Source organism: Mesocricetus auratus, unplaced genomic scaffold, assembly GCF_017639785.1.
Source record: "Mesocricetus auratus isolate SY011 unplaced genomic scaffold, BCM_Maur_2.0 Super-Scaffold_100029, whole genome shotgun sequence".
NCBI classification, from domain to species: Eukaryota; Metazoa; Chordata; class Mammalia; order Rodentia; family Cricetidae; genus Mesocricetus; species Mesocricetus auratus.
Window position 1 is genome coordinate 11,447,484 of NW_024429210.1, and position 12,511 is coordinate 11,459,994.

At 40.5% G+C, this 12,511-nt stretch overlaps 1 protein-coding gene across 2 annotated transcripts in view; it reads right to left on the reverse strand.

Moving 5' to 3' along the window:
- Positions 1-12,511, reverse strand: part of Ugp2 (UDP-glucose pyrophosphorylase 2) — a 52,893-nt gene that overhangs the window by 23,407 nt on the left and 16,975 nt on the right. For both annotated transcript variants that reach the window (XM_013113582.3, XM_005070387.4), the window contains exon 3: positions 11,663-11,770. In XM_013113582.3, the coding sequence (XP_012969036.1) occupies positions 11,663-11,770 (108 nt within the window). The remainder of the gene's footprint in view (positions 1-11,662; positions 11,771-12,511) is intronic.

Consider the following 12,511-nt stretch of genomic DNA (forward strand, 5'->3'; position numbering starts at 1 on the left):
TCTGGGGAGCATCATCTCATTCAGACTACCACAGCTGCCTCCTGGGGATCTGGGGAGCATCTCATTCAGACTACCACAGCTGCCTCCTGGGGATCTGGGGAGCATCATCTCATTCAGACTACCACAGCTGCCTCCTGCCTCATCCTGGCCCACTTTAAAGCCTAGATAAGTGTCTACCACATAGTAACTACTGAATAAGTAATTAAATGTATTTCTGGAAGCCCTCAAAAATGGTTTTTAGCTTCAAGAGAAGAGCCTACTCTATGGTTCTATTTAAAGGCAGATGGAGAGATGAAGACAAAGTCATTATCTTAAAGCATCTTCAAGCTCCCCTCAAACACTTAGAGCAACTGGTGTTTGTCCTATGACATAGACAGTGGCTAACAGCATAGGAAGAGCTGGGCCGTATTTCTGGCTTACAAACTGAGGAAACCTAGGTGGCTATCAACCCCCACTGCCTCTAGGCCTATAGGGACAGCAGGGAGCTAAAGTAGCTTGAGGGTCACCCAAGAAGTGCATGTAGAGGCTGAGAGCGATGCTTGTCACATTCATGTGTAGCTTTTGTTTGTGGCTACAGTCACTACTACACTTGTTGATATAAGCTCACAGAGTGCATTCCCTAGTGTGCTCAGAGACAAAGGGCTCCTTCCGTCTCACTAGAGGTCCAAAGAGGTCTTTGGAGTCTGACAACCTATCTACTTTACAACTGGATTCTCTTTCCTAAGCAAATTATTCTGAATTTCAATTTTTTCTTTTGTAAAATAAGCATTTTTCTGAAGCAGGACAGAAAAACAGAAGATTAAGAGGTCATGAGAAGTTACCTGCCCTGGGATCTATTTTTCTTTTCCTGCTGATGGAGTTAATAAAGGAACTTCAATTGATAAAGTCAAATGTGCCTACAGAGATAATGTGTATTTCCCTAAACATGTTAAACAAGGATGCTAAAACAATAAATGAACTATGCTTTACTTGGGGCAAAATGTTTCTAACCCTGACTTGTGCTTACCAGTACTCTTCTTATTCCTAAAGCTAAAAAGTAAACTTCATAAAACGTCTGTAGTTTCATTCACAATAAGAAATTCTTTAAGTAGAGTATATAAGCCAATTCATGTATTTTCACTTAAAATTTTAAGCTTCGATTAATTGTTAACCTTGTTGTAAATTGCGTTTGTTAATAAGTGTGACTTAATGCAAGGTGCGGGTGTGGTGGTTTGAATACGAATAGTCCCCATAGGCTCACAGATTGGAATGTTTGTTTAGTCATCAGAGAATGACACTACTTGGGAGGCCTTATTGAAGGAAGTGTGTCACTAGAGGTGGGCTTTGAGGTTTCAAAAGCCCAAGCCAGGCCCAGAATCCCTCCCTTCCAGCTGCCTGTGGATCCAGATGCAGAACTCTCAGCTACTTTTCCAGCACCATGTCTGCCTGCATGCAGCCATGCTCCCCACCATGAAACTATAAGCAAGCCCCAATGAAATGCTTTCCAAGAGCTGCCATGGTCACTGTGTCTCAGCACAGCAATAGAACACTGACTAAGACAGTGGGCCACCGCCTTTATGATTTACTGGTCAGAGAGACCATAGAAGACTCCCAAACGGTACAAACTCTTGCCATTCCTTTGGGGTTGCCCACCAGAACTAGATGGTAAGGCCCTATTGCCAAAGAGATATACATTCTGGTTGCATGAACTAGAACTGAGCTTCCTCTCTGAAAACTAGCTTTCACTGTGCGGAAGATGCTGGGCAGGATGCTGAAGGAGAAACACATCAATGATCTTTACTTATCTGTTAACTCTATGAACTATGATATTAACCTGCCATGCCAAAATACTTTTATTTGTGCAAGAGCAGCATGACTGTTAAAGGGGTAACCAACTAGTCTTGATTGTATTTGAGGCCCTCTGTACAGCAGGGAATTCATACCTGGCATAGTCAACTGCTCAGAAGCCCATAGCTAAGGGAGGTCAGAAGCCATGAACGGGATAGGACTTAATTCTACTGTTTGACTAAATAGACATAACATGGGACCATTTTCTACGAATATGGAGACAATGACCACTCTAAGTTTTATTCAGAGGAACCCCTCTTTCCAGTGAACTGTGGTGGATAAACAAACTTATTGCTATATAAGATCCTAAGAACAGTGATGGTTGAGTGTTCAGCCCTAAACAAGATATTATACTATTTCTTCCAAGGTTCAGGGAACACGACGGAAGGAATCTAAGAGTTGGAAGCCAGAGAGAGGGGCTTCAAAGTGCCAACTACTGGCCAGTACCAAGCCAGTTTCAGTACAAACTGTAAACAACTGGCAATGACTGCAGTCAGTCTGCACAAGAATGAACCAATGAGCAGCCAGGATGGACGGAAGAGGGGAGGAGGGAGCGCTAACCTAACCTTCCTACTGTTTCCTACTGGAAGATTCTGGGAAGCATCAATGCCTTCAGTTATACACCAACTGGTGACCCTGCCACGCTCCAATAGTCACACAGGTGGCCCTAGTTAAACTAAATGGGTCACAAAACCAAACTGAAAGCCATGAATATGGGAGTGGGACAGGTGTATGTGGGGTGTTGAAAGGAGTGGGAGTAAGTGACCAGAATGCATTTTACACTTGTAAAACTGTCGAAGAACGAATGAAAGTAAGAAAGAAAAAATGGAGGAGGGTAGGTAATTTAGAAAGCCACAGGGCTATATATATATTGCCATGGCAAAGACGCAGAAGTGCAACTCTTTCTCCAGAAACCCAAATCTGTATCTTGGACTGTGTAATGTCCTTTTTCCATATGGGACTAACAAATATTTTAACCAACTAACTTCATTTCATTTGGTTCTTCCTGAAACTGGCACAGCCAAGGATCTGGTGGCTATGTTAGGCTGTCTCCCTGATGCCACTGAAGTTCTCTAGGTTAGTTTTTACTTCAAATGGTATCAGGAACATAAAAGATTTAGTACAATGCTTGGCATGTAGCACAAAACACTGGCAATAGTCATTACCTACGTATGGCACACAGAGTTTTCCATACAGATCTATTAAATTTCTTAACTGAGAAACCCTGAACAGGGATGTTGCTTTAGTAAGCTGAAAACAGAGACTGGGCCCAGTTGCCTAAGACCCAGGTTTGCACTCTACCATTGGAAACCAACCTTTGACTTAGTTGACAATAAAAAAGAACAAAGCAAACACCTTTGAAATGATATTTCAAGCTCCCCTGATAGAAGAGAATAAACGTAATCCTCCAAGGGTTTTAGGACTACGTACCATGAAGACAACTGTCTTAAACAAGTCCTTCTGTAAATAATAATCTCCATTCACAGCCTGCCTTCACCTGTTCCCATAATGAGTCTAGTCACAGGTACCTTCTGACATACCTATGTTTCTTCTTTTATATGACTTGTCCTGATTTGAAAAAGAATCCTATCAGTATTTTTAAGTAATCATCTGCGGTCTTTGTGACTTGGGGACTTTAAAAGGGGATACAGACAATAAAAATTAGCTTGGAAAGCTTCATTATCTTTCTAGTTAAAGACAAAGTTGATCTGTGAAACTTTTATGTAAGTCAAACTGTTCTAAAACTATCTAAAAACACATTGTAGCCAGGCAGTGGTGGCACACACACCTTTAATCCCAGCTCCTGAGAGGCAAAGGCCAGACTGGTCTACAGAGCGAGTTCCATAACAGCCAGGGCTATATAGAGAGCCCTTGTCTCAAAAAACCAAAGCAAACAAACAAACAAACAAGAAACATATTAAAAACTGCTTAATTCATTTGTACAGTACTTTGCTTCGTACTGTTAATACCTTTCAAACTCTCATACCTACTGCTATCCTATAAAAATGGGAGCAACTGCAAAATACTGAAGATGTAAAATTATAATATTCCTGTGTATTTTAAACATAGTAAACTGCAGAAGAGATGATGATAAAAGAACTGGCAGAAAATCAGGATGACAAAACTAAAATTAAATAAGAAGCAAGGATTTACAGATGGCAAGGTCCTAGAAAGCAGAAAGGTAAACAAGAAGGAAAACCCAACCCCTACCACACCTTACTGAACACTCAAATTTGTATAGAAATTCTAGGAGATTACATTTTTTTTAACCACAAACGTAAAAGTAGCATATACAGATGGCAAATAAAAATTATTTAAACCTGCTGGGCGGTGGTGGCATAGGCCTTTAATCGCAGCACTCGGGAGGCAGAGGCAAGCGGATCTCTGTGAATTCAAGGCCGGGCTGGACCGACAGCCTCCAAAACAATACAGAGAAACCCTGTCTCATAAAACCAAAAAAAAAGTATTTAAACCTGACAAACAGGTATGGTCATCACCTTTTTCTAGATGCCAAATAGAGCTAAAAATCATAACATCAGTCAACAGTGTGAGGTAGGTGGTAGTTTACCAAGAACACTTACTTGAGTATGGGTTAGAAAGGAAAAGGCGGGTGGTTCAGGGAGCTGGAAAGTGATCACAGAGTAGCTAGAAGGGATCTGCTAACTCTTTTCTCCCGCCACCTTGTCTCTCCCGCCTCACAGCAGCCCATTTCCTCCCTTTGGGGAGGGGATTTACAGTAACTAAATGATCCTACATAAATTCCGACAAATATGGTTCAGCTTATACTGTGTATTAGCTTTTAACTGAGAGTTATCAAATAACAACTAACAAAAGCATGAAAGGTACACCATTAGTTTAATTATATATTCACATTGTGGAAGCAGTCCTGAAAAAAATGGAAATGGAGAAAAAAGAAACAGAAAAAACCTACAGAAAGAGTTCTATGGAAAATTAAAGGGCAAATATGTGTACATTACCAACAGCTAAGACAGTGGTTCGCAGTCCTCCAAATGCTGCAACCCTTTAATGCAGTTCCTCATGTTGTGTGACTCCCCAACCATGAAATTATTTTCATTGCTATTTCATAACATTTTGCTAATGTTATAAATCGGCATAATGTAAAGATCTGTGCTTTCCTATAGTTTTAGCAAACCCTGTGAAAGGGTGGTTCGACCCCACCCCCAAATGGGGTTGTGATCCACAGCTGAGAGCCACTGAGCTAAGAGAAAAGCCAAGCGACATAAGGGAGGGTGGAGGCAAACAACCTGTTCCTTAGGAACAGACTGAATAAAGGAAAAGACAGGGTTTTGGCAAGAAACAACTGACTTAGATTGTGTGGTTAAGAAGAGATGAAGAGAGAATCAGAGGCCTGTAAAGCAGCTCATTTTTAAAGGGACACAAAGAAATGCTGATGGTGAAAATTCTGTGTATTTATTGTGCTGATAAGTAACTCATACAAGGGACACTAAAAAGGGAGAAACTGAGTACCTTAATAAATCTCACATTTAAGAAGCTCTAAACAGTTAAGATGCTGACAAACCTTTCAATTCTCTACCAAGTTGCCAAATCGACTACAACTGTGTGCTATGTGAATACACAAGACACACGTCTAAAGTGGTTTCATGTTCCACCTCCATCTTTCTTAAATGGAAACCACAGTTTGTGACAGCTCCCTGGTGCACATCACCCAGAGAAGGAACACGAGTGACAGTAGAGGGTCAAAGAAACCCAGTTTCTGGTTCCTTTTCTGACTCTAGAAATGGTGATACAGACACATCTGGCATGATATGTCCCCCACAAAGGATATCATGTGACTAACTTTATGCCCTACTTTTGGACTCATAACTTTCATAGTTTTTATTCCTTTCTGATTAGAGTTTTATTCCCAGAGAAGTCTGTCTCAAGATCTCTCAAGGAGACAAAGTCTTTCTTATATCCGTTACAGCTATATGCTTCTACAGCACCCTCAGGATTTCATGTTGCTTTACTTTGGAGTTAGCCATTCCAGGACTCAAGTTCTCCACAAATAGGAGAGTAAAATGCTTGAAAGAGGTCTATTTGTTTTGTAGTTCTAGAATCTAGATAGTGATGGTCAAGGAGGACGCACATGATAATCACTGCTTAACTAACATTCTAAGACACCAATTCAGTTTGTTCTTTGTTTTTTCAGACAAGATTTTACTATGCAACACTGGCTGACCTGGAATTCACTATGTAGGCCAGGCAAGTCTTGAACTTGTACAATCTACTGACTCTGCCTCCTGAAAGCTGGGATTAAAGGTGTGTGCCACCAGATCCGAAAGAGAGCAGTTCTTAATTTTTATAGGCCATGATCTCCTCTGAGAATACGACAACACTGACAGTCTACTATGAAAAAAAATACACATATACATAATTCCAAGCGTTATGGGGGCTTGTAATTCTCACAAAGTTCTCCCAGGTTGAGGGAGTAAATGTAAACTTCTGTTTGAATATTGGGGCAAGTGGATATTCAGTTGTTCAAAACTGAAGAAGCCCACACTCCCAAAAAAGAATTAGTAAAATTCCCCCAAGGAATTTCAGGGCAGAAAGGGTAAGGGTATGGGTTGTTCACTTTGCTTCATACGAATAATCCCTTCTGTGGTGATATTTGTTTGTGACCTAACAAATAAAGCTTGTGAAGATAATAGTGCAAAGTTGCCCACAGAAGTCAGCCATAGAGGCCAGGCAGTGGTGGCATACACCTTTAATCCCAGCACTTGGGAGACAGAGGCAGGCGGATCTGTTAGTTCAAGGCCACCCTGACCTACATGAAACTGATCCAGTCTAAAAGAGAAACAGAGCTCACCCAAAGGACATCTCAGTGCTTGAGATCCCATGCCTTTAATCCCAGCTCTAGAGAGGAATACAAGGCTGGAGGAGACAGGAGCTCAGTACAGTCTGAGGTTTGGTGGAGACAGATACAGTCTGGAAATGCAGTCTGAGGACAGGATCGCCCCCTTGGGTTTGAGCATTGGTAGAGGTGAGAACTCTCTAGTAGCTGGCCACTTTGCTTCTCTGTCTCTGGTTTTTATTACTAATACCAATCAGAATTTGTGGGACACCTCCCAGTATCAGTGGAAATCCCCTCATCGTGCTATTAGAGTTACAGACATAAGACAGAAGAACTGCAGAGTCATTTTCATTTGTCAACTGTCTGACATAAACTTCTTACATGAGAGATACAACTGGATGGCTGGACATGCTCCTTTGGAAATGACTAGCTGGCCCATCAGCCTATGAGGGCTGTCCTCTAACCTGCATATGTACTCCATGATCTCAAGTGGTCTCTGCCTCTCTTCTCCTTTCCTCTCTTCTCTCTCTCTTCCCCTTTCTGTCTATCCCGCACACACTAAAGATCTGTTGGGAGCATAAAGGTCCTTCCCCTCACAGATAAGCACTATGGAAACCAGGAATGTTAAGCATGTAGAGTTGTCTTTTGAAAGGGAGAAACATAAAACCTGTTTTTCCACCAAAAATACCAGTGGTTAATAACCTGGTGATTTATGCTATCTGTAGGACCAGCCATACCAACCTCCCATAAGCAGGACCAGAGGTGGCTAATAGTCTAAGTGACCTTTGCACTATCTGTATGGCCAGGGACTCCCCCAACTTCCTCCAACTAGAATCAGGGGTGGCTAAGAACCCAAATTACCTTTATACTATCTATATGGCCAAGACTCCATTAGATCCCCCCCTAGGCCCTTAAGATAACACAGGTAGCCTATCTCTAGAACCCATCTTTTTGGAAGTGACATGTACTTTGAAAAGCATTTCCATGTAATTATGCCTCCTTGTACACAGGGATTTTGTTACACCAGGAAACCATTTTTCCAAATTATACTGTACTTAAAGATACATATGACAAACTGTTCAGGGTCAGATTCTAGAAGTCTGAACCAGCACCAGCTAACTTGTGTTACTGCTCATTCAGTATATGGATGACATTCTCCTCTACCACTCATCTTACCAACACTTACATGGACGCTTAACTTTCATGATAAATAAACTCAAAAAGCAAATTGAAACTGTCAATTGAATACACTCCTTTAACTTCTGTAAGAAATGTAGCACCTGAAGGTGGGCAGGCTTACTAAATAATAATAAAGTGGCAGTTCACAGAATTAATCCCCTGCTTCTTAACCAGTTACTTATCTTTTCTCCTTACCACTTGCTGGAATTGTATATCAACAAAATGTTATAAAAGTATATGTATATAATAATTGTCCACAACAAACTGTAACTTACTTGCAAGAAATTAAAGACTTAGTAATGGAGGGAAGGACATGTCTTAAACAACTTACTGGTAAAGGGCCTACAGAAATCATTGTGCCACTAAATAAAATGTAGGTTTATTTGTTCTACACTGATAACATTGACAAGTTACATTAGAATGTTACTTGGGATCTATAGATAATCATTACCCAAAAGATCCCGTCTTACGATTTTTTTAACAATACCAAGGGTGTTGTCTAAAATTATATCTAAAGTCCTATAGAGATTGTTTTAATGCTTTCACAGATTTCCACATACTCCACAAAAAATATTGTACCCACTCCTAGTTGTACAGCTCAACAGTCTGAACTTGCTGTAATTAATCAGCTTTTACTAGATGTTTTTCAGCCACTGAATAGTTTACGTATCACAGTAACCTATATTGCCTCCATTTTAACTATTCAACTGTGCAATTATAGCAAGACAGGAGCTACAGACGAGGTATACAAGTCTGTTTCAATGGAACTTTATTTACAAACTATGGCAATACTGCAGACCATGCACAAAACCAGACGCAAGCCTGTGAGACGACTCAGTGGGTAACGACTTGCACACAGGCCCCACAACCTGGCTTCAACCTCCTGATCCCACAAGGGGGCAGAAGAGAGCTGTCCGCTCACCTCCATACAATTGTGCACACCTGTACTCACATTATACACAATCACACACACACACAACACCAAACAGCCTTTGGGATGACAGTGTTTATGTACAGTACACACCTTGGATGGCAAGTGTTTCTGTACACTTTGAAGCTAGATTGACATTAACAATGGCATTCTAAATCGTTGTTTTCCCCATGGTAATTTCAATTTGGCCAGAAAGATAATTATTACCTGTACTTTAAAAGAAAAGACTGTTGACTATGTAGAAATTATATTTTGAAAGGAAAACTATCTCTTACCATCTCTAAGATGTAAGAAGAATGAATGGGGGTGGGGGAGGCTGCATGAAGAACCAGGTGAAAGAATATTAATCTATGAACTACTTGCAAAACTACACAAGAGACAAAGAAATGCAAATAATGTTTGCTTCTGAAATCCAAAATCCCTGACATCAGGGCATATGGGACTACAGAATAACAAGTGCATATCAAGACCAGCACTTCTTCTGAAGGATATTTTTAAGTGGAAGCCTAAACTTTTATAGACACGAGACAAAAGGCCATGCAAAAGGCATCTCTTGTGAGGAGTGTATTTTGTTTTCTATGGTCCCGTTCTCTTCATCAGCAGTTAGCGCTCACTACATGGACATGGCCCCTGAAAGGAGGCAGCAGAGTCCTGCTGGGAAGTGGTGCAGAAGCCCAGGACGGATCTGATCTCCTCCCTCTCCACCCTCCAACCCTTACCATAAGAGCACCCATATACATTACAACCTTTCACACTGCAGAGAGTTCTCCACTAGCAAATCTTAAAGGACAACAAAAGTAACAAACACATGTGCTTTCTTTCCTGTTCAAATGGTTAAGTTCATGTAGGATGTAAAGAATTAGGAAATCACAACCTTAGAACTCAATCTGTCACTAACTGGGCAACTGAGGTTTTTTTTTTCCATTTGAAATTATTTTAGTGGACGTTTTTTGATAAAGGTAGGTACCTGTAAAACAAAATGAATATGAGGAAATGTCTTCTACTTTTTGGCACAGGGAAGGGAGGTAAAGATGAGTTCTCGGATGTTGCCCAAGTTGAATGATGCCCAGGATCAAGTGGTCCTCTGGCTCACTGTGCACGTATGAGGCTACAGGACAAGCTGTACACCACCAGCTAACCTGCCACCTGGTAAACCTCAGGCTTGACCTTCAGTCCACAGGTTAGAAACTGGGAAGGGGCACTGCCCCACTGAGCTTCTAGAGCTGATTAGTCCTTCAGCACAAACCCACCCACGGATGCTTTAACCCAGCATGACACTTGGGTGCTCATGGGCTGCTGCACAGAGGGGCTAGTGCTCTGTCTGCCCTTGGCTGACATCAGGCTCTGCATTGTGGACACTGTAGCAGCAGGGCGCCTGGGGTTGCTGCCAGAGCCTGTCATACAGTAGTCAACTCGGGTTATTCAGTTAGAAATAATTCTAAGGCAAAACTTCTAAGTATTTAAAGTGACTAAATCTATCATTGTGTTAGATCTGTTCCCAATGCCTTTAAAAACATATCTATACAGAAAAATTCTCATTTTCTCTGGGAAAGAAAATATTAATTTTGCCACCTAATAGCAAATAAATAAATAAATAAATAAATAATTGTAATTAGTGTGGCTAGGGCCAAGTGAAACAAAGACCAAAATTAGGGACCCCACCACCACAGCCAAAAACCCTGCTAATTATAATTGACATTATAGAGAAGAGGAATTTTTAAAATTAATTTTTTATGTGTGTGTGTATATATGGACCATTACACAAGTATAGAGGTCAAAGAACAACTTTCAGGGGCCATTCTCTCCTTCCACTGTGAGTTCTAGGAACTGAACTATGGTATTTAGACTTGCAGGCAAGCACTATTCCTCCTCCTAATGAATCACCTCACCAACTCATGAAGAGGAATTTTACATTTATAAATTACTTGCTTATAAATTTAAAGTTAAGAACTTTTCCACGTGTAGGAATACGACTATTATTCCTAAGTAAGAATTTATTTATGACTTTCTCCCTAGAAAAATAAATCTAAGGTTGACTCTGTCAGCTTAAACTGCAATGGTTGGCTATATTTACACTCGTGGACCCGAGGCCCAGCAAAATTTGGTAAACACAAGCCTTGGGACCAAACTTCAGTTAGTGTGTTCTGAATCATATTTCAAAACTTTAGATTAGGCAAGATTATAGACCTATAAGAAATGAGCACCACACATGGTAAAAAAAAAAAAAACATCTCTCAAAATGCTTCAGAGTAGACTCTACTTCATCTATATTCTCTTAACAAAGCTTCACAACAACCTGTCAAGTACACAAAACACCTGGTATTATCTCATTTTACATAACACAAAGTAGGAGAGCTCAGATGTAAACACCTAATACTACCCTTTAAACATCCTCAGCGGGGCGTTCTGCTAGGGGCCAATGACGGGCAGGCATCAGGGTTGTGCCTCCAGGACACACCCTACATTTAAAGAAAATGACAAGCAGAAATCTAGAGCAATGAGTGAAATGAAGGAAATGCTAGGCTGGCTGGCACAAGGCAGACAGGGTCACAGAGAGGGACTGAAAGCATGGAGCGAGTTTTAGAATCTGGGCAAGAGCCTGCAAGGTGCTGCAGGCAGCGAGAGACCTAGCGGTGTGGAAGGGAGAACACAAGACTCTTATGGTATGTTTTGTATTACAGTAGACTGACAACGTGCTAAAAATGGGACAGTGCTTCGGTGAAATTAGCTCTGAGAAGTCCTTTGCAAGGCACTAACAGGTTTACCTTCACAGCCCAGCATTAAGATCACAGACCACAGACTGAAAGCAATGTTTGCTGATAGGATTCTTTTAAGTCCTCACAACCCATCTACAAAGTTAAACCAACATCCCAAATTACCTTGAATTTTCTTACACTTTAACTAAAGCTTACCGAATCTTCTGGAGGTCTCTGGATTTTACCCCAGTCTACAGAAGGTCCCTTTTCTTGCAAAAATCTATGATATAGCTTCCGAAATCCATCAAGATCTTTTTTAGTGTGCTATGAAAATAGAAACAATTGTTATAAACAGCAGAATGTTTAACACGTAGTAAAACTAGATACAGACTATACTTTAAATAACTTTCAGCGAAATTCTTACACTATTATAATATAAAGTGGAACCAAATTTTTAAGGCCTGTTTGAAACTAAAGTAGATAAACTACAAGGAATTATAGTTAAAGGATTCTTCAACATACAAGTCAAACTTCTCCCTTGTTCCCACCAGTCAGTTATCATGTAACATGGACAATATTTGGTTCCCAGGAATTCCAACATGTTCCCTATTACATACTAGTATCTTTCACTACTTCTGAGTGCAAATAAATTGTCACCAAAAGAACAAAAGGTAATAAAACATAACTAACCTCAAAACACTAAACACAAACTGAAATTGAAAAACAAAAGCTAATGTGCTAACAGAAATTAAAGCTTCTCAACTCTGGGAAATTCCTATGAGGGTGTCACAATAGCACAGTTCTGCTAGACTTGGCTTTGGGGAAAAGGCATGATGAGTACGTAGTTGACAGACTAACTCCTTAGAGATCTAACTAAACACAGTAACCATTTCTCTACCCAATGGTATTAAAACACAAGATAAAGTTTAATTCTGTTCATACTCTTTTGGTGACTTAGGAAATTTCCTCAGTTTGACAAAAAAAAGATAGTAGTTTTACTACAAGCCAACGTTGAAGATCCTTGCCTGTTCAACAATGCTAACTTTCTGATGTGACAACCCACGC